Source organism: Macrobrachium rosenbergii, chromosome 6, assembly GCF_040412425.1.
Source record: "Macrobrachium rosenbergii isolate ZJJX-2024 chromosome 6, ASM4041242v1, whole genome shotgun sequence".
Taxonomy (NCBI): Eukaryota; Metazoa; Arthropoda; class Malacostraca; order Decapoda; family Palaemonidae; genus Macrobrachium; species Macrobrachium rosenbergii.
In genome coordinates this window covers 3,698,159-3,720,960 of record NC_089746.1, presented here as the reverse complement: position 1 = coordinate 3,720,960, position 22,802 = coordinate 3,698,159, and the positions used below count along the sequence as shown (strand labels likewise).

The following is a 22,802-nucleotide window of genomic DNA, read 5'->3' as shown; positions in this document are numbered from 1 at the left end:
AGGATTCTTCAAATAAGAAAAAATAATGTAAAAGCACTGAAGATAAATGAAAGTGCACCTTTAAAAGACTTTGGTATATATTCTCAGAGCATTGTTGTTGCTAATAAATTTATCAATTTGGGTGAAAATGGAGATAAAATCGACACAAATGTTATAAGAGCATGGAGAAGAGGATGCATGTGTAATGTACAGTATGGGTTGCATTTCCAGTTGATTCAACTAGGCTATGCTTATGATACGAGTTTAATCTGTATAACATCTAAGTTGGCTTCTAATTAGTGAGCTTAGAAGCACATGCTTGGTAGGGTAAATGTAAACTGTCATTTATCTGACCAAGCTTACCAAGCTTATGGTTTCTCTAATCATTATCACCATTTCTAATAATTACACATCACCTACAATTTCATGCAAAACACTGGCATAAACAACAACAAACCCTGACATAAAAAATCTAATTGAGAAAAAGCTGTTGGGTGATGTTAATTACCATAAATATTGCGCATTTATCAAGAGAAAGTTTTCAACAAGCTGACAACTTTAGATGTCAACTTACTAAAACTTGCTAACTCTCAATGGTGATTTCATAAATAATAAAATAAATCTTTATTCATACCTCATGCAATGGAAGTGTCAAAAGAAAGTATACCACTAAATCTAAGCTGCAGGCTGTAGCTGTGGCTGAAGAAACGAATAATGTACAGGATGCAAAATATTTTGAAAATAATGTAAGCAATGTCTGAAACTAGCAAAAACATCTTTCCTTCATTTAAAATTTACTACATTTATAAATGAAAGTAAATGCAGCTTCCTTAATTTATACAAAAAATCTCCAAATTACGTTTCATTTAGCAATTAATTGTAATGATGATGTCGTTACAACTCAGTCAGCTGATGATTTGGAAAATGTAAACATTATCAGAAGGCAAATGGCGTATGATTGCAATGTTCATATTTTATAATAAGATATATAATAATGCATGCAACGTAACTGGATACAGTAAGTAAAACAAGTTTTATTAAAATCATCATCATTTTAAATACAAATGTACCATTAACTTTTGTAAATGGATACAATTATCCGTGAAAAATTTCAGTTTTTGGAGCCTTGAGGCTTTTATAATAAGGGATTATATAAGGGACTGTAAACCCATATAACAGTTTTTCTTGTAATTTTATGGCATTTATAAGGTTAATAATTAAATTAAAAATGAATTAATATGAATATGAAATAATCAGCTTCACCAGACACTAACCAGGTATAATCTCTTACAAGGTGGAACCATCTTTATCTCTTTTGACAATTTCTTCCTTATGCAGTTTCCTCTCCTGAGCAACTTAAGTTGCTTGAACGGTAAAGCCACAGCTCTTGTTGTGTCATTAAACAATTTGGTCCTTTTTCCAGTTTGATTACAACATGACTGATATAAATGCCTTGAAATGACAGCACTTTTCACTATACCTCCAGTTATGTCGTTTTGGGTTTCAGTATTGATGTTATGGCAACTTTTTTTTTAAATTAAAGGGAAAAATAAAAAACGATTTATATCAGTTTATGCATCTTTACAGCCATAAGAACAAATGTTAAAATGCCATAAAAATACAGAAACCAATAAAACAAGGGCTAAATCACAAAAAGCAATATACTGTACCTGTATAGCAAGGCAAGTTATGTAACGTAGTGTATAAAATTATGGTACAATATTTACAGTGATAGTTTAGAAGTGTTAAAAATATTGTCTTATTGACATGACATTTAGCTGTACTACTATAGAGAACACAGTATGAATGTAGTTCCGTGGTTCAGCCATACAAACAAAAATCAACAGAAAAGTGCCAAATCACTTAAAAACAACTGACTGACTATATAAAATAATGTCTTTACAGTATTACAATAAACACAGAATAACATCATTTAAAAGTTTAAAAATATATAAAAATGGCTGTAGTACATGGAGTTTGGCTGTAATAGTTCTAGCAGTTAGGTTGCAAATTCAAGTGTGCTTAAGTACATGCTTTTTGCAGTGTATTGTTTTTGTTGAATTTGTGTCATATTCATTAGTCCCAAGGCACTGAAGAAAGTTCCTAATGCTAATGCTACTAAATGTAATGCTGTACCATGTAATATGAGGTGACTATGATGCAATGCTATGAAAATGGCAAAAAGACTGTTGCCAAAACCCATTCTCTTGGCTTGCTTCAGACATTTTCTGTAATTATTATGTATAAATTTATTAAAAGACAGTCAAATGTTGAACTGTCGAATAACTTATTGTATATGCATTAGTGCTATTATAGGTTTGTCTCTAGAAGTTTTATAGGTTACCTAGGTCAATTTCTAAAGGGCTTATTCAACTTGAATCATTTTTCAACTAAAGCTGTGTGTCTTTATGGTATAGTGTGAGGTATTGCATCTATACTGCGAATGATAAACAGGTAGTTCCTGTGAAATTTAAAGCATTTTATTTTGGCTTTACAGTACACACCCAACATTTGATTATGAAGTGATTTGATCGACATCCATAGGTGTGATTCAACTTCACAAGCTATTTAATTGAATCTCTTAAGAAGCAGGAACTTGACAACTTGAGAGAGAGAGATTTCAAACTTTTCATATACCAAAGCTAATTCTAAGACATACTTTCCATAAATATGCCTATTTTTTCATAACTTGGATCTATTCCATCCTCAGTAGAGAGGTTTCCACTGTTAATCAGCACTATTCAGTGGCATGAGAGTTACATTGCTGCTTTTCTATAATTAAAGTTCACAAATGCAAAGTAAGGTCAGTATTTCAATGAGTGACCACCAAAGTATGCAGTGGTAGTACATAGTATGTTTTAATACATTAATGGTCTCTACTTACTCAAATTAAATATGACTGACTTTACTTATTGCTTAAACAGGCAGACAATGCTACATAAGCTACAGTAAATGGTAGTACAGTACTCTGATAGAGCAGCCAGTAGAATGGTTGGGCATCAGTAGAGCAGATGGTATGATATTCCGAAAAAAGGATGTAATACCAGGGTAAACACAGTAACAAGACCAGAAGAACAAATAGTAAAATTATGGAACAACAGCAAAACAGCAGGGCACAAGTAACAAGGCATAATATCAAAAGAACTGCAACAGAACAATCAGTAAGAAACACCTCAGGGAAACCTCATTTCTGAATCAGCATGAGGTTGACTATCTAGGAAAAGGTCATAAGATGCAGAAGATACCGGACATTTCCTCCATCTGGTCACATTCAGTTTAAGTGGAGAAATGCTCCTCACTCATATGGTAATGCAGTATGTTGTGATCTATCAGTAACAATATCACTAACAAAATCAACAGCACAGTCAGTAGTGTGGACAGGAAATGGATGTAGGTGTAGCGAATAACACTGGTGGAGACAATCATGAGAGAAGAGTCTGACATATCCCAAAACAGACTGATGGCCAGTTAGGTTAGAAAAAATGAATGAATGAATAATAAATATTTATATAATGGCAGCATAACGTTATGACTGTGGTCTTCATGCCAAACACATGATCCTGTTTTTTGTACTACGACAAAGTAAATTCTTGATAAAGCAATCGACAACATCCATACAATTCATACACTTCCTTGCCTACATCCATTGTAGTTTTACATAAAAAAGGGGGGGGACAAAATCAGTAAAGACTTGAGAATAAAAATGTTTTTTTCATATTAGCTTTCTCCACACATTTTAGAATTTCCACTCTATAAATAGCATCCTTTTCAAAAACCTGGAAAAGAATGTAACCTTCCTCATCCTAGAGCCCAAAAAAGAAACATCCAAAAAACTGTTTCAGTACAATAAATTTTAAATATTTCAAATGACAAAGGCTTACTTTGATATCTGTGTTCTCCCTGTAGGTCTACCTATCTTACCTGTCCATCTAACTTTTCACGAATACTAGTGTTGAGGGCATAAAAAGCATTATAAGGAGAAGACCCTGAAACAATGGAGGTACATCAATTTCAGGCTCTTACAAAATATAAAGCGTAAACATAAAAAGGAAAACCACTCACCTGCTTTGTTAATACGTAATATGCATATGCTCCGATGGCTGTACCATAAGTAACAAAGTAAGTCACGGGTTCCATGATATCCCAGGAGTACTCCCACCAGGTTAATCTGGCAAGGAACCCAAACTGAAGTGCCATGTAGCCAAGACCAGCCCAGGCTAAAATGGTGGTGCGTCTCTCAGCTGCACTTACTAGGTTTTCACGTTTCTGTTAAAGTGTATCTATCAGAACAATGAAGCTTCTTACAAAGTTACTAAGTTGTTATATCTAAACTCTCTCTAGAACAACTTCCAATATAACTTACTGCAAAGCAATGATTACACTCATTCAAGACTTTATTTTATATAATGAAAGACAAATGTCAAAACTCCATTGTAACAAAGTATCAAACTTCAAGTATATTCAGAGTTTGGCAATTGTAGTTTAATGACAACAAGAAAACACTTTACTTAATCTTAAGTGCTAGTGTTCCATCACTGCAAAATCATTTTCAACACTCAGAAACAATTTTGAAAGCATTTGCTGTATTTTTGTCACTATTGTACACAGATAACTATTAAAAGCGGGGGAATTAAGTCTGCCACTAACTTGAAAAAGTTTGATATTTTTAGGGCTTTACAGTGATCCTCTTATTCTGAAAATAATAAAAATTTTAAATATACTGTATATACATACAGCGGTCAACTATGAAACAAAGAACAAATCACTTTCATAAATATGGCATTTAATAACTGAGTTACCTTTTCCAAAGGTGCAAGTTGTGTTTTTATTTCCTCTATTTGTGCGAGGATTTCACGTTCCTTCATAACCTGGTGCTGATCCACATTAAGGGCCATGTATAACTTGTTCACCAGATGTCGAACATCTCCCATGTCACTTAGCTCTTCCTACAGACAAGTAGATAATTGCAATAAAGTTCCAACATTTCAAAATCAGTAAATAATAATGTTAAAAAATATAGGAATAATAATCAGTCTCATATCAAGTGGAAACATACAAGAAAAAATAACATCAAAACAAAATCTGATCATTTTTTGGGCATTACAGATCTGTTATGTGAGGTCTCTGCTGCATTATAATGATTATGGGCCCATAAGGATTAACTGAAATTTGTAAAATGAAACACATGAAATATTTTCATCAAAGCTAAATGCAGTTACTGTAATGGAAAATTTAATATGAAGTATTTTAAAAGCACAAAAAATTTTCCATCTCTATTCTGACATGTAACTATCCAGAGTGCGAATAAGTAATACTTAATAAAACTTTTCTTCTTTTTCTACTACAAAAATAGATAACTAACAGAAAGTATAAAAAATCAAAGAAACTTTTTAATTATCAGGCTTGATAGAGGCTTATGTTTATATTACATTAGTGAATGCGATTCAAAATCAATTTTATAATCCCTTAGACACTACAGCATTTAAAGGTTTCTGCCAACAGTTTAGAGTGAAAAATTTCAGGAGCAGCTTTATAAAAACGAACTCATAAGCAAAAGTGAGGTATGTAACAGTCTACACATAAAAAAAAAAAAGAAAGCAAGAAATAGTTAAAGGAAGGCATGTTTACCTCTGAAAAAGTGTGACTGGTATTAATTTATTCATGTTGCTTGTGGAGAAATAATTTATTTCATATCTTTCCACAAGGATAACATGGAACAATTGATACAAAACTGAAAAATCTCAGTTTCAAAATGAAAGGGTTTCAATGAATTGTTCCTCAGGGTTCTGTTCTCTCACTTACTCTTATTTTTTTCAATGACCTTCCTCAGTCTACCTCTTCACACATGTAAGCTTTTGCTGATGAATCAACCCTCCACACATCTAACTTCACCTCACAGCCATTCTATCCTCTGTCGTTAGCAATCAGTTCCACTTGTTCCTTCTTAAACTGTCACCTCTCATCTTCAGAGCATATCTGAATTGAGAGTCTTATTAATAATCTAATACTGTAATGTTAAATAATTCAAACAGTTTCTATGTATTTCTCACACTACTCCCCATCCACTTCTGTTCTGGTATTCAAAACAAAATCTAATCTCTTTCGTCCATCAATATTCTAACATTCAAACTGTTCCAATCTTGTCTAGGAAAGGTCACAGTTCACCTGTTAAGTCTGTTTCTAATAATTTAGCCTTAAATTTAGTTTTATATAATTTTCCTTCATTCTGGTTATTACATACTTCAATTTGCTTTATCTACCTCTATTTGAAATGTTGCTCTTATATCTGGGGTGCTTCCTCCATTGTTCCCCTTGTAAATAGGACTGAATCAAAGGCAATTAGATCAGAGATGAAACCCTCAACTCTTTTCTCAGGTTATTGCACCAGTAGTATGGTGGCATTACTCTTCCTTTTCTTCAGGTGCTATCTTTGTAAGTGTTCCATTGATCTATTCTAAAGTAGAAAATTCACTCACTTCATAGAAGCCCAGGTAACATGTCCTTAGTCAGTGCATTCCAGTTCTATTCTCCGAAGATTAAAAGCCCCTCATGCATTTTACCACTTCTAATTTCCTCATGATCATAACATTCCCTTGACCTCTGACACCTTGTTGAGGGTGGGAAACATTTAGGATATTTTTCATTTGGCTTATAATGCTATCCCTGCAAAATTTTCCTCTTAATTCCAATGTTTGCTTGACTATCAGGGCTATTCAAGCAAACACTGAGTAAAGAGAAATTTGCAGGGGTAGTAAAATAAGCCAAAGGAAAATATCCAAAATGTTTCCCATGATAATCAAGGCACCAGAACTCAAAGGGGTCCCCCTTGAAAACGGGGATGTTATGGCCATTATGAAATTAGAAGTGGTAAAATGCATATGGGACTTTTAATTTTCAGAGAATAGAATTTGAATAAAAGTAGCAAACAATATACATGTTTACTTTGTGCTTATTGAATTTTATAAAAGACAGTTGGCTCTCCACTCGCTCAACTTTAGTACCTGATGAGGTCAAGCAAGCAGAAACATTAATGCCAAACATGGCCTATGGTACTTAGGTTTGTTTTGTGCAAGAACAGTTTTATCTCTGATTCCCCAATACAGCGCCAGCAAGGGAACCTCTGATGCAAACAACACACCTTACCCAAAAGTATGAAATCAACATGGTCTAGGATAATTAGTAACAATGACTCCATATTCCCTGCTAATCCAAGCAATCAGGGCCTGTAACTTGAGGCAAAAATCAAGACACTAGAAAAGGTAATCAAAGCCTACAAAACTTGACAGGAAAACTGCAATTTAACAAAGAAAGTTAAACCACTCGCAGCATAGCACCTGCACATATTTTGAGAATTTTAATTTGGTCCAGCACTCCAATATTATACAGTACTGGCTTTTACAATTGTGTCTGTGTTATACCACATACCTAAAAGACGGGTGATAAGATTTTAATGAAATGTGCTAGAAACATTTATAGGGTAATTTCTGACAAAGGATTAACTTTATTAGATATCAATGAAGATTTAGCATGGTTTCTATGGTATAAGTCACCACATCTTCATGAAAACCCAATAAGTTATACTGTAATTATCTCACAGTAATCCTGCTAACACACTAAGCAAACCAGAAGCATAATCTTGGTTGCATTACTAAAAGTTGTGATATGAAGTGTCACCAGTTTTAACAGGAACTTTGGGGCTTTTTTAAAGAAATTTTAAAAAAGTCATAGAAAAGTAACATTTTAAAGAATCAACAAAGTTCACTGAGTAAGTCACTGAAGTGCTAGGTGACCCTAAAACACCTCATTAGGGAAGAGTACAGTAATATGCTTATAAACATACAAAAACCAGGGGAGCAATAACAGTGTATGAACTTTATTGAAGTGAAATGCACAAATTGTGGTGCTGTTACTCACAGGGATATGGACTTGTCTCTATGTAAAAAAAAAAATAAGAGGAAAAAAGAATAGTCTTCTATGGATGGATGCATATATGGTAGCTACAGCTAAAAAAACCATTTAACTCCATCATAAAACAGCAAGAAAAAATACCGAGTGTGATTAGATATGGTATCCAAAATAAACACTTTTCTGTGATAATTAAAAATGAAAAAATAAAAATAAACACATATATCTAATTCTAAGGTGATATGTCTAGAAAATCTTAATGACTTTAAAAATGATGTGTGGAGTCAGTACATTATTATCCTCCTCCCACAGAATGAAAATTGTAAACTGATCTCACAAGAGTTACCTGTTCCACTTAAAAAAAAAGTTGGGCCAGTGGACCATACTGTGTTCCAATGTTACCAATCAATTGCGGTACGGCAATTACAACAAATTACAGGGTTAAATTTATATGCCTACCTATGCATTTTTATAAAGTTTATTACTGATGACAAGAAGGAAGAAATTCAGAAATGCCCTTTCTTCATGTGTGACAGCATTGATTAATGATTGCATCACATAAAATGGAAAACCTGATTTCAGTCACCACTGCCTCCATCATTGTGTATATATAATTTCTTGTCTAAATAGTATTTGCTCCACTTCCGACATGATCAGAAATTTGCTATTACAATTCACAACATTCTTTAAAAAATGCATGCATGCATGTTAGGCAGCAAAGAATGCAGTGCTAGGGTCTTAGGTGATACCACTGCACATAACTTTGCTCATATGTCTCATACACACTGTCATTAGTGCAATTCCTTCCACTGTATCAGTTAGCATTGGGTGACCATAGCGAGGACATTACAGCATTTCCTCTTTTTCAGTTATCATGTAGAGCCAGGACACTACAGCATTTCATTTTTTTCAGTTATCATGTGGAGCCATTTTTGATGCCATGTTGAGCAATTCTTTAAGAACGTTCTGAATAACTGTACTTTGATTTTTGAAGTGGATACTGTAACTACATGATTTTATCCAAGTATTTGAATGTTTTCAAAGATGTACAATGGTGATGACTTTTCCAGGTTTGTACACTGATTATGGTCATTACAAAATTTGTATAAATTTTTTCTATTTTTCTTATGCTACATTTTTACAGTTTAATCTTTAGGTTTAAATTCTATGAGAAATAGAGGATATTCAATCATACTTGGGGTAAAAATCATTGATATACTCTGACAGGGTGGGTTGATTATGATCACTTGGAATGTACTTCTCTTCTTTAAATAAGAAATGCAGTTTAGTATACAATAATTAACTCTATGATTGGTCCTAATGGAACACAAACCAACTATATACACAAAGGCTGATGGCATTCAATTTTTTGGGATCCCAACAAAGGCAGTGATCCAACGGAAATATATAGACTTTATTATCATCATTTCTATGAGCATATACTTTAATGGTACAATAAGCATACTCTCTTATGGAACAAGCAAGAAGTAAAAGAACTTGTAAAGAACAAAAAATATCAAAGGACTGCAAATGAATATATTTATCAAGTACCAATACAGACCTGGATGAACATGAGTAGTAACATTCGATAAATACCAGTAAATTTATCTCATTAATAAATAATGAATGAAATATCCAAGCAAAAAAAAATTCTTAGGCAAAATTACCGTGAATGTACCTCAGGCATGAGAACTCAAACTAAAACAGTGGAAAGCCACGAAACACCGAAATATTTCAGAATATTGCTTATATAAGCCCCACATGGCAAGAGACAATTAAATGTCATACTTGAGACAACCCAGCAGCCATATACTGTACAAATAATGGATGTGCTACCCAATTAAGCAAAACTTAATTGAAAGGAGGAATGCTGACTGCTTCTAACTACTCGGTCCAAGAGTGGCAGATCATTCTTGAGCCTTTTAAAATAAAGGAGGAAATGTAGTCAATATATTTAGTGAACCCAAAGAACTTTTTAGTGTTCGAATAAATAACAATTTATTTGTGTATATAAAGGAAAATGCTGATTATTCTACTCTGAACATCAGTAGTATAACAAATATGATATTTTAGAAATTCATTTTACTAGAATGATTTCATTTCAATACAAACCCATTGCTGTACTTCATAACAAAAAGAAAAAAATAACTGGGTACAGTATCTAGTTCCCTTCGGTTCCTTAGTGGTAAACTGGATCACTTAGATGTTAGTCTGCAACAGCCACAAAAGAACTGAGAGGTTGGGAGGTGGTCACTAATTAAAAGGTATGAGATCAGTATAGACAAAATTATTTTTAAAGAAATATTAAAGTTTTTTAAAAGTTCATGACTTCCACAACTTACACGTGAGGAAGCTAAGCTCCTATCCAAAAGAAGGAATAATGGAATCTGATGGAACCAGGGAAAGCCTCTAAAGAAAATGAATGGAATCAAGAGGGCTCTGGGGATTAACAAAGTATCATGAGCAAGACAGGTACAGTACCTTGTTTATAAAATACAGATTACAGTAAACCCCCCGTATTCGCGTTCTCACGCATTCGCGGGTTTCTCTGTGGAACATATCTAGCCATTTTTTGCGGAAAATTCGCCCATTCGCGGTATTTTTCACCGAGAAATATTCACTAATTACTGTATTTTCATATAATTTTCATGAATAAATGCACTTTTTGTGATAAAACTATTACAATACTCAGGTATAAGCATTTTTACAGGGTTTTTCTTGGTTTAAGCTATCAAAATGGGCAGTTCTAAGTGTTTTTAGAGGGGTTTTAAGCATTCGCAGATTTGACCTATTTGAGGGGGGGTGTGGGACGCATCCCCCGCGAATACGGGGGGTTCACTGTATGACGTACTAGGTAAAAACTGAGGAAGGAAGACTGTGCACTTAATCCTGTTGTTCAGGCAGAGACAGGTGGCCCAGAACAATATACACAACAATTTAATCATGGAACTCAAAAGGATGAGTTATCTGAATCCCAGTCCCAACTGTTGAAACTTGTACTGTTTCCATCAATTTCTAAGGAAAAATCTCTAAAAACCTGTGGGTATGATCCCACAGCTGAAATCTGGAGATATTTTACTATTAAAATTCCATTAATTCGTAAAGAAGTAAATAATGCCCATTTCTCATGATCCCTTATTTTCACCTGGGAGGCCTGTTCTTAATGCAAACTCATGTACGTACTATGAGGATGACCTGCAATGGCCAAAAGGAAATAATATTTTCAAAAACTAGTTTCTTAATTGGTCATAGATAAAAACAAATGACAAATACCTTAACAAACCTCTTTGGCCCTCTCACAGCTCAAACTGGACATAGAAGAAAATCTTTCCCATTCCTCGTTTAACATGCTAGATAAAGAATAGCGAAGCCAAAGAATTACCCGGAACTTATGACTTAGCTACAAGAGCCAAAGTGTGTGAAGCTTGAAATACAAGCGATAGATCTCAGTAAAGTGGCTTGACTGTTTTGAGTGGTGATTCCTTCTCAAAATGCAAGGGGATTTTTCGAAGGTCAGATCAGCAGATGAAACAAAGTAATGTCCTCAGAGCTCAAAAACTTGAATGAGGCTGAATGATTGCCCTTGATGAGATGCACATGTTCTTTTGACTACATATGAAAACTAAAAATGGCGCACCTAAGGATACTCCTATCACATGATGTGGTGTTCGTATCAGTGTTGGAACAAATAATGGGTTGGATAGGATCAAAGCCCATTTCATCACAACAGTCACAGATCTTCCCCTTTGACTGATAGAACTTTGTGGTAGACACACATCCTTAGTTGGTAATGATTTTAGCTGCTTCCAGCAAAAATCATTTGCCAATGAAACTTTGCTTGATAACCTCTAGGTATGAAGACATTACAGTACAAGTCCATAAGTTGATGGAATCTCTGAAGTGAGGAAGAAAGGTTCTTTGGTTGTCTATTAAGAGGGTGAATATATCTCCAAATGAGTTCTGCTGAGAACAGAGAAGAGGTGATCTACTTCAGAACCTTGTCTACTACAAGTCTGATGATTAGGTTGAAAGGTAGAAAGATGTAGACTTGCATATAGTCCCAACTGTACAAATAAAAGAAAGAGCAACTGAAGCCCTACCTCTAACCCCTATAATGCACGACCCTACCAAAAGGAAGACTTATTTTCATAAACAGCTGATGAATGGAGGACTCATGAATGGGCTCATATAGGCCCTTGGTAAGACTGAAGTACCACTTTCCTCAATGAAATGTTGAAAAAGTTATCCTAGGTCCACTGAAGCAATTATTTTTGCTTCCTGATACTCAGGAACCTGGAACAGGGGAGCCCTGTTTCCTTTGATTGGCTACACAAAGAACTTCTGACATCAAAGTCAAATAAGGAGATCAGCAGGTAGTAACACCTCAACTTAACAGACCTTACCTTTATAGACTTATGTACTACAGTAATCAGCTGCATTGTTATCACTATTTTTTGCCATGCTACCATTTTAGATATTATACATTTTCACATAAATCTCCTAAATTGAATGTTGAGTGTAAAGTGTTAATTTAGGTTAGGAACTATGTGGAAGTACTGTTAGCTGTAAAACATCTAGAAGATATTCAAGTGCAGGCTATACTATAGGGTTGTCGTTACTTAACAGACTTTGCTACTTATTGGAAAGCTAGACCCCCAAAGCATCTGTTGACTTGAAGTGCTAATGTATTGGGATAGTGGCTCTGATTAGACAGATCCCTCTCACCACACCAGTCAATGAATCTGCCCCACTTTGACTGGTAGATTGCAAGGGTTACAGGAGTGCAGGAATGTGTGATGTCTGCAGCAGTGACTTGCCAAAATCCTTGACTTCTTGAGTCCATGCTTGATATACTCCAGGCTTAAAGATGCAATGGTTCTACGTTGTCAAAGTATCCTGGGAGAGTCCACTAGAATAAATGGAAGGCAGTCAAAACAGTGTGCCTGTGGCCATAGGGAGTCATCCTGGTTTGATCCAAGGACCTGAGTTTTCTCATCACTTGTAAAATCAGCTTGAAAGGAGGGAAGGCATAATAGCTCTAAACAGTCCCAGCTGTGCAACATGGCAACTAGCTTCCAGGCTTTTGGATCTACCTTAGCTGAGCAATGCAATGGAAGGTTGTGGTTCAGGTTGGTTAAGAAAAAATTCACCAATGGACACCTCCACAGCTTCCATAGAACTCTGCAAATTTCTGGGCGCAACAACCACTCAGGGAAGAATCTGTTTCACAATGATGAAATCATCAACAATGAAAATTTTCTTCTCCAGTGCAAAAACATCAAAATAATCTCTATACCATTCTCTTCTGACCGTAAAAGATCTTTATGGATATGTGACACAGTGTCACTGACTTTGTCCTTCCTTGACTCCTGAGGTGCGCTGCTGTGATAGCACTAAACATCATCAGTCTTACTAACCTGTTCTGCATTGTCTCCATAAAGGCCTGGATAGACAGAATGATGGCCTCCAGCTCAAGGAAAATGATGTGTGGCCCCCTGTTCTCTTCCAGCCAGGATCCTGTATCTGCTGATCTAGCAGAAAAACACCTCCTCCATGGTTGAAAGTGTCTTTGAACAAGAGGAATTCTGGTGGTTTCAGGACTATGGTAACTGAACACCATTCAAGGTCTATTAAAATTTCCTCCAAAGCCATCATAGGTAAGGGATCTGGAAGAGATGCAGCTGACCAGTATTTTTAAAGCTGCAACTTTGGAGATCTCAGCCTGAATCTGTTGTGAGGATATTTTTTTTTTGCGTAAGGACAGGTGACCAATCAGAGACTGTTACAGCTTGGCTAGAGGACCTAGAAACTATTAAGAGTTTCTGGATCATTGCAAGTGAAATTCTGGCTGCTGGAGGTCTTACTAGCCTTATCACTGTGTCACTCTCCATCCCACAATATGTTGTTGCTGTGGAGGGAAATGGACCAGTCTTCCAATTTATATTAAGGCCCCAGAACACAACAGCTGTATAACTGGTCTAGGTCCTGATTCAGTCCTGCTGCTGTCTCTGTCAAAATTAACTATATGCTGGTTACTGTAGCATGAGGGTTCAAGATGTAGTACAGTATTGCTACTGATGAGCAGTGCCAAGATTATCATTCTAATTGTAGATATAATGAGAGAAAAAGCAGCTATTTGATGACTAGACTGAATAAAATTACTCTCGCAACCAACATGTGATTAGTATATATACTGTATACAACAACTATTGGTTATCATCATAACCATTACCCAATCTTAATAAAGAGAAATGTGGAATAAGCATTTCCTCATCTCCAGTCACCTATCTCTAGTCAAAGATGCACATTTAATAAGCTGTTTCTGTTAATTGGACACCGTAAACCCTTTTTCATCCCTGATGGTCAAAGTTCCTCACTGAGACTAAACCACATTCAAACATAAGAAATTTTTTATTGTTTCAAAATTGTTTGAATCTCTCAGATTTTACTTTAAAAGCTTGAACTCCTCCCTTTATTATGAATACTGTAATCACATGAATTGTTGTTGTGATTATAAGTATAGATCTCTAAGATTTTTCTCCAAGATAACTGAAATGACAAAAAAACTTTGCTTCTTAGAACACTTTATAATTTAAAAAACTCAAATATCAATACTTAAGCCTAAAGCTGTCCTTACATTTTATATAATTTATTTAAAGCTAGGCCTACGGCAAACTTAAAGATATGGCAGTACAAGTTGGTGGCTGTTACCCCACCTCAAGCCGCTAAGTATAATATATTGAATACAGTCATCTGGCAAATTTCTGAACCTTAGACTGGCAAACTTCTGAACCTTAAACTTCAAGCTGTCACAAAAGGGCACGAAACTGAAAAACCTTTTTCCTCCAGATGAAATTTAAGAAATTTCCTGGACAAGTTGTTGAAAGGAATGTGAAAATAAGCATATCTATGGACACAAGGAAGTCCCCATTCCTTGCATACTTATGACCAATTCTACTGTCACCATTCGGAAAGTGCTTAACTGTAGAAATTTGTACAATGAGTGGAAGTAGACAATGGGGCACCAGCTCTCTGTCCCCTTTGGGTCAAGAAACAGATACTGTACCTGGAAAAGCCCAGAGACTCATTTAAACTTCCTCATTCTGTACTTCCGTGTCCAAGAACTCAAATTTGTCCTGGCTGCCCACATAATTCTCTAATTCTATTGGATGTGAGGCTAGAGAAAAACATGCTTCCAGAATGGGGGAGTGTATGTAGCACATCTATCACCCACAGATCTGCTAGTAACTACCTCTAAGACCACCATAATTTCTGGAAACAACCAACCACTAAATGACTTTACCTTGGATAGACAAAGCTTTCATCCACCCCTAGCTGGACACTCAAGTATAAGTTTGCATACACTAAGTGCTGAAAGGGTGAGTTACCCCCATGGGCTGCTGAGGAGTATACATATCTTGTCACCTGATTCAGTAGATGGATTTCTAGTCTGCCTTGGCCTTCCAGAGGATGTGGCAGTTGACTGCCTATGAACTCTGGCAAGAATAAAGGTTTACTGGTTGAATATACTAAATTAGTCATTGACGTTAGTGGCATTATTGGCCACTTTTTCTAACTCTCCTTCACTAGCATCTTTGGAAATAAGTCCTGGTCTATACCCGTCACCCTTAGGTCCCTCAAACCTGTAGGAGATAAAGGGGGAAGGGATAGAGCTTTTGGCATTTCATTCCTTTTCTGCATCAAAAAGTCAGGCAACAGATAGACAATCATCCTTACACTTTAGAACAATGCCCTGTCAAGGTAAAAAGCCTTCTTCCAGGTCTTGGTTACTTCTATTGAAGACTTCTCTTCTGCTAACAGGAAGCTAATAGCACCCAAACTCATTCCTGACAATTGTAAATAGCCAAACATTCTTGCATTAATTTACTGGTAGTGGCAGTGGCCAATACAGCTGGAGGTAATGCCTCTGAGAATGTTGTGAAAGATACCCAATTCCTTCTGAAGCTACCCTCAGCTGAGGGAGAAGGTTATTATGCATTGGAAAAGCAACCCTGTATTTTATATAATCCTTTTAACCCCTCGTCTGGGAAATTTAAGGTACTGGGTGCAGTCAAGCCCTAAATATCTCTCTACCTTGTATTCAAATACTGTAGATGCACTAGCCAAGATATTCTTGATGCTGATTGCTAATGGCAATGCAACCTGCTTTCAGAGGATGGATACTGGAAATACTAGGCTTCAAAGACCAATGAAATAACCTCCTTAAACAAGCCTACTCTTGCAATAAATGAGACACTCTCATTATTGCCATCCAAAATATTCAACTTAATGGACTAAATCTCTGGCTGAATTGAATGAAGATCTCTTTAGTATGTACGGTATAGCTAAAGAAACAGAAGTGGCCTGAGGAGTGAACAGCCAGTGAACTACCCAGCCTTGTCCAGGGTTACAGGAGCCAAAGAAGTCTCTCATGTGGTGAACATTACTTTTTATTACAACCAGATGAACTGTGTTGCATTCTAAAGTTTATAACCTTAGATGCTGGTGAAAGAGAGGGGATGACAAGGAGCTATTGAATGTCCATTCATGCAAAGTCCCAGCTATGTCCTGTAATAGGGTGGCATTGAACCTTCTTCCTCTGGGTGAAGGTTTGACAGGAGAAAGGTTGATGACCCGTAAAGAACTGGACCCACCACCATCTTCGATTTACAAGAGGCAACCCAGTAATATCGATTTAGCAACATTGAATTATTATTATTACTTTATTATTATTATTATTATTATTATTATTGAGCACTAAGTAAATTTGTTTAGCTCTCACACAGCAGCCCAAAAAGAATCTGCCTTTATTATAACAATGTTTAAATTCTATTTATTACAACTTTAAAGAATTTTATAACTGGATTAATTTTAAATAATGGAGATTCTAACAAAGTTTCACTTTCATAACAAGAATAACGAATTCTAAGATCAGTCAAATCTTACTTGTGTGCTGATCGTTTCGATATGATGAATTCCTTATTCCAACACTGGGACTGATGCTTTAATTTGTTACTGTCACACTCATTATTCCATATACAGTAGTCTGTCCATTACTGATTATAAAGGATTCTAGAGATGTTATACATTGGTAATCACTAAAATGAATATCTATGTATGATTTTGTCACAGTTACAACTTTGACTGCTTTATTGGCTTCTCCATTGACTTTAGCACCTACATGGGCAGGAATCCAACATAATTCTACATTTTTATCATCTCCATGTACAGTAATTTGTGAACTAAAAAATAGTTCTAGTGCATGGGTATTCTTTATGATAATTTCAAAAGCATTTTATAGCACTTTTAGAGTTGCTGAAAATTACAAATTTCTGTGATAGTATTTCTTTAATCTAATTGATGGCTAATATTACTATACATAACAGATGCATTGTTAAGCAAGGAAAATTGTAAGTTTTTTGGTTAAAAAGGAAGCAAATCCACAGCCTGACAAAGATTCTGGACCCACTGGTTCAGACTACTATACTTAGTGTGAGCCTTTACGTCTTATGTGTGCCATTGCACGTTTTGGTGTTCTGGTATGTACGAACAGTTTTTAGATAAAGCCAAGTAGGCGGCAGTTCTATTATTGGATTAAACTTTATATTGATATTTTTTTTACCCAAACAGTATACTGGTTCTAACTGGGATGGGTGGTGAGTGATTATTAACTAATATATCTCTTCGTTCAGAAAGTTTTTTTATTTTGTTGGTGAATCACTCACCTGCAATTTTACTGCACTACTCAATTTTACAGTTACAATGAAGACTTAAGACGTGGTTCACAACTATCAAACTTGAATAAAAGAGTTTTAGGAAAATTTAAAAGCTCCAAAGCATATTCTGAATCCCTCATTATGAATTGGATCCAAATTTTTCAGTCATATCTGAGGGTGAAGTGTGTCACTGCCACCCATTTAACAGTTGCTTTGTACAGCAATACCATTGTTGGTCTGTCAGGTCCCGAATATGTGAGATAATTTTTCTTACTGAATTTACTGTATTTTTGCATCTGGCTTTTATATAGGATATATAGGCTTACAGTTTATTATTATTATTGTTACAGTATTATTATTCGGAAGATGAAACCTATTCATATGAAAGAAGCCCACAGGGGCCATTAACTTGAAATTCAAGTTTCCAAAGAATATGGTGTTCAAAAGGAAGAAGTAAGAGGATGTAAAGTGAAATACAGAAAGAAGAGATCCCACGTATTAAAAACGAGATAATAAATAGATAAATCGATAAAAATTTATTAAAATGCAAGAAGAATAGTATTAGGGTAATAATACATTGCATTTTTGCTTGAACTTCCGAAGTTCCAATTGCGTGACATCCTCTGAGAGGCTGTTCCGCAGTCCAACGTTGTGAGAAGTTCAATAGCGAGGCACATTTACTGCATGTTGGTGTTGCTGTTCAGTGGATCTGGTTGTTCTCAGCAGATAAAGGGGATCAGAGATTAATTGTGAATGTGAAAGATCTCTATTGAAATACAACTTATGAAAAAGTGCAAACAAGAGACCATCTGTCGATGGTCTATGTCATAAATGCTACTATTAGGAAACAGAAACCTACCACCACAAACCACTCTATCTAAAAAAGATAAATCTCTGGCACAAGCAGACATCCACACTCGAGAACAATATTCCAGTAAAGGAAGTACAAATGACCTAAAGCAGGTTGCATTGATTTTATCACTGTTATGTGTGTGTGTGTGTGTATGTGTGTCAAAGCTTAAGCCTCAGAATTCTGCTGTTTAACATATGGGTAAGTGATGATCTCTAGTCTTTACAGCAATCTCTGTACAGTAAACCACCCTTATTTGTGGGGGATGCATACCGCACACCCCCGCGAATAGCTAAAATCTGCGAATACTTAAAAACCCTCTAAAAACACTTAGAACTGCCTATTTCGATAGTTTAAGCACAAAAAAAACTCTAAAAATGCTTATACCTGAGTACAGTATTTTAATAGTTTTATCACAAAAAGTGCATTTAGTCATGAAAATATGAAAATACAGTAATTAGTGAATATTTCTCAGTGAACAATACCGCGAATGGGCAAATTTTCCGCAAATAATGGGTAGATATAGGCAGTCCCTGGTTTACGGCGGGGTTCCGTTCCTATGCCGCGTCGTAAGCCAAAAATCGTCATAAGCTGAAAATCGTCGTAAGCCCAAAAATTGTCAAAAACCCTAAGAAAACCTTACTTTTAATATTCCGAGTGTACTGAAATCAATGTAAACTGCATTTTTATTGAGTTTTTCATCAAAAAACCTCCAAATTTTTATTATTCTGCTGTTTTGTATCCGTATTTCTTCCGTCGGATGGGCGTCGTAAGCATTGCAACCCCAGAACGTGTCGCAAACTGGGAAATAATTTCTGATGAATATATTTGAAAAGCGTCATAACCTCGGAACATCGTAAGCCGAACCAGTCATAACCTGGGACTGCCTATGCATTCTACAGAGAAACCTGCGAATACGTGAGTTCACGAATAGTGAGACCGCAAATACGGGGGGTTTACTGTATTTGTGTAATGTTACATTTTTATAAAAGTTAACTGCTGTGGTCTTTTCTATGGAGATCTGAAAACCTGCTGATGAGGCCCCTGCCTATTTTTACTAAAGCATTATTGATGGTACGTTTGGCATGTCATATTTGATGGTGTGTGTTATACAGCAAAATTGCCCATGTAAACATTATTTTTTATTCTGAATGGTAACTGACTACAGGCAGTCCCTGGTTAACGGTGGGGTTCCTTTCCCAGCCAGCGCCGCTAACCAAAAATCACCAAGAATTGTGGTTGAAAGCTCTTTTTCTCTGGTATATCTAGCATTGTTATACCTAGAAATGGTGCTGTAATGGAATTTCACCGGCTGACGGGACTGAACTCAGAAAATGGTGTTTAAGACATTGCAAGCACCAATAAACCGCTTATCGGTGCTGATAAACCGCTTACCAACGCCAATAAACCATTACCGACGCCGATAAACCACTTACTGATGCCGATAAACTGCTTACCAACACCGAAAGTCACTTACTGTCCCCAAAAATCTGGTTAATGACCTTGTTAGCCAAGCGCCATAAAACTGGAATGCCGTTAACTGACACTGCCGATAAGTGAGGCCTGCCTGCCCCAGTTAATGGCAGGGGTTCCATTCCCAGCCGAGCACTGCTAACTGAAAATCACCAATAATTATGGTAATAAGTGGCGTTTACGACATCATAAGTGCAATAAACCATTTATTGGCGCTGATAAACCACTCACCGATGCCAATAAACCACTTACTGACACCAATAAACTGCTTACCAATGCCGAAAATCGTTTACTGTCACTGAACATTTGGTTAACAACGTCATTAGCCAGGAGCCGTAAAACCGGATTGCTGTTAACCGATGCTGCCAACATGCGAGGACTGCCTGTATAGGCAAGTCACTTCACCACAGTTTCACTTTGATTTTTGATTGTTTGATCAAGATAAGGAGATGCTATAGTTCATCTGTGACTAGAAGATATAATAACAAAAACCTGAAATGAGTACACTAAGCTGTAGTTTTCAGTGATATGATTCACATTTGAGTTAAGAACAAGAAAACAAGTGTCAGGAGACTTTATTACTGCATTGTGCTACTTTTGTGTACCAGAATGGCCTGTAAATGTAAAAACACTATTAGTGAGTGTACTGAAAAAAATCAGAAGCTGGTCTTGACAGGGAAGCCTATATGGAGGAATAAAAGAACTGCTTTTATGATATCAATGCCCACAGAGATAAACTGTATGCAGTCATGCATCAGGGATTTCCAGTCATAACACAGCAAAAATCCATAAAAAAAACCAAGAGGTTGACTCAGTACTTTATAAATGCTTTATTACACTTGTTGAAAGGAAGCTCATCTCCTGTCCACTAATCACAAAGAAGGCTAAGATGTTTCACATATGAATGAAAATTACAGAGCAGTTTGCCTTCTCTGGTGGGTAAAATTAGATTAGATATATGGTGAATCAAGGTCTCCCAATGCTGATGTTGCAGTAAGCTACAGGAAAACATTCACATGGCTCACACCTCAGCAAGAACAGAATTAAAGCCAAATCTATAACAGTGATGAAGGAACTTTGGCAAGGGCAGGAAAAATGCTGCTGAAGGGTTAAAAATTCACAAAGAATGTATGGCACTACTGTATTGGTGTGCATTCCTCTTTTGGAGATCAGAAATTAAAAGTGTTATTTCTTAAAAATTTAAGAACCAGCAGGAACTTAAAAATTTTCATCACCTGAGTTGTACATAACATCCAAGGGAATGCCTGGATAACTGAGGCCAGCTTTTCCAACTGATTTCACGGTCAGTTCCTGCCAGCAGTGAAAGCTAACTTGAAGAAGGATGGTCCTCCAGTAGAGTCTAAGGTTTTCCTCTTAATGGACAACTGTCATATCACTCATACTAGTGATGAATTTGTAAACGGCAACATTTTTTTGTTTCCTTTCCAACCAATTCTGGTCCAACCCATTCTTAACTTTAAAGGTAGCTACAAAGCACATTCTGAATAAAAAATTACCGATAAAATTCCAATCATATGACCACGAGGAACCTGTGGTTTTTTGGGACATGCAGGCAAGTAACTAGGAAAACTTCACTAAGATTGTTTGAAGTGCCCCAGTAACTGATATCCTTGGCAGGCTCACAGACCATGATTTTACTGAATGGATACACAAAAAAAATATGAACCAATGATCTTGAATATGACAACTGAACAAATCATCTTGAGAATCAGCAACACTCAGGTACTGTACTACACACCAGCTGAACATCACTGAAGCTGAAGTAAGGGAAAACAAGTGCAAGGGACTTGGAAGACTGCATCAGAGGCATAAGAGACTGTGTTTAAGTTTGCCGAGAGATGTCCTCATTCTAACAGCAGTGCCATGGCATGCACAGGAATTTCTGTTAAACAGAAACTATTCCTGACATGTTTTAAGAGAGCTACTAAAGGAGCGTCTGCTTCCTCTTCTGTCAAGCTATCCGTATCACTTTCAACAATCCCTGAACCTCCACTCTTATGACATGCACAGCCAACTACCAGTGCCAATTCTTACCTCTAGGAGGTGGATGACCATAAGACTGAAGCCTTGATTGAGGGCATATAATCTGATGACCTGAGATCTCAGAAATTGATAACTCTGAACCTTTGGATATTGATGACATTTATCCCTTAGATGGCTGCTGACCCACATCCTTGGAGATCTGTTGCTCCAGAATCCTTAGAGATTGTTGGTCCAGAGACCTTGCAGTTGTTAATCTAGCGGGTTGAAAATTGGGCCAAAGTCCTTGACACTAATAGTAAGGCCGCCTTCTGCTTCCAATCCTTTCCTGCTGTATTCTTAATCTCTATGTAGGTTCATACATCTCTTACCAAGTTTATTCATTTGAAAATTGTACTGCAGAATCAAGTTAAGTGTAAAACTGAGGTGTTACTTTCTATGTTGAAAAATTCTAACAATGGGATGAGGTGTGCAATTATATATCCATACATTTTATTTCATAAAAATACACTTGTTATAACATTATACTATACAAGAGTTTGCAGTGATATTTACAGAAAAATTTTTTGAGGTTTACCAACAAAATGTTAGGAATTAAGAGTGTATATGGACTGCTAATCATGATATTTTTATCCATCGGAATGGGCTTAATACCAAGTACGATTAATAATCAGTTAAACACTATTTCCTCTGTATACAGTATTGGGGTACAGGAACAAATACTAAGAAAAAGTTGTGGGTATGGATATGGAGTCTAAACAGCCTAGCTCACTGAGTTGTCAGCAGTTGATTCAAGGGACAATTATATCTGAGAGGGGATGAGATCCTACAAGCGCAGATATAGTTACTGGAAAACAAATGGCATCCATCTCATAAAA

The 22,802-nt window shown here is 36.1% G+C and overlaps 1 protein-coding gene across 3 annotated transcripts in view; it reads right to left on the bottom strand.

Moving 5' to 3' along the window:
• The window catches only part of MCU (mitochondrial calcium uniporter), a 617,067-nt gene that overhangs the window by 26,438 nt on the left and 567,827 nt on the right, over nt 1-22,802 (bottom strand). For all 3 annotated transcript variants that reach the window (XM_067104777.1, XM_067104776.1, XM_067104778.1), the window contains exons 5-6: nt 4,779-4,925; nt 4,042-4,245 (exon numbers count right to left, since the gene is read on the bottom strand). In XM_067104777.1, coding sequence (XP_066960878.1) covers nt 4,042-4,245; nt 4,779-4,925 — 351 coding nt within the window. The remainder of the gene's footprint in view (nt 1-4,041; nt 4,246-4,778; nt 4,926-22,802) is intronic.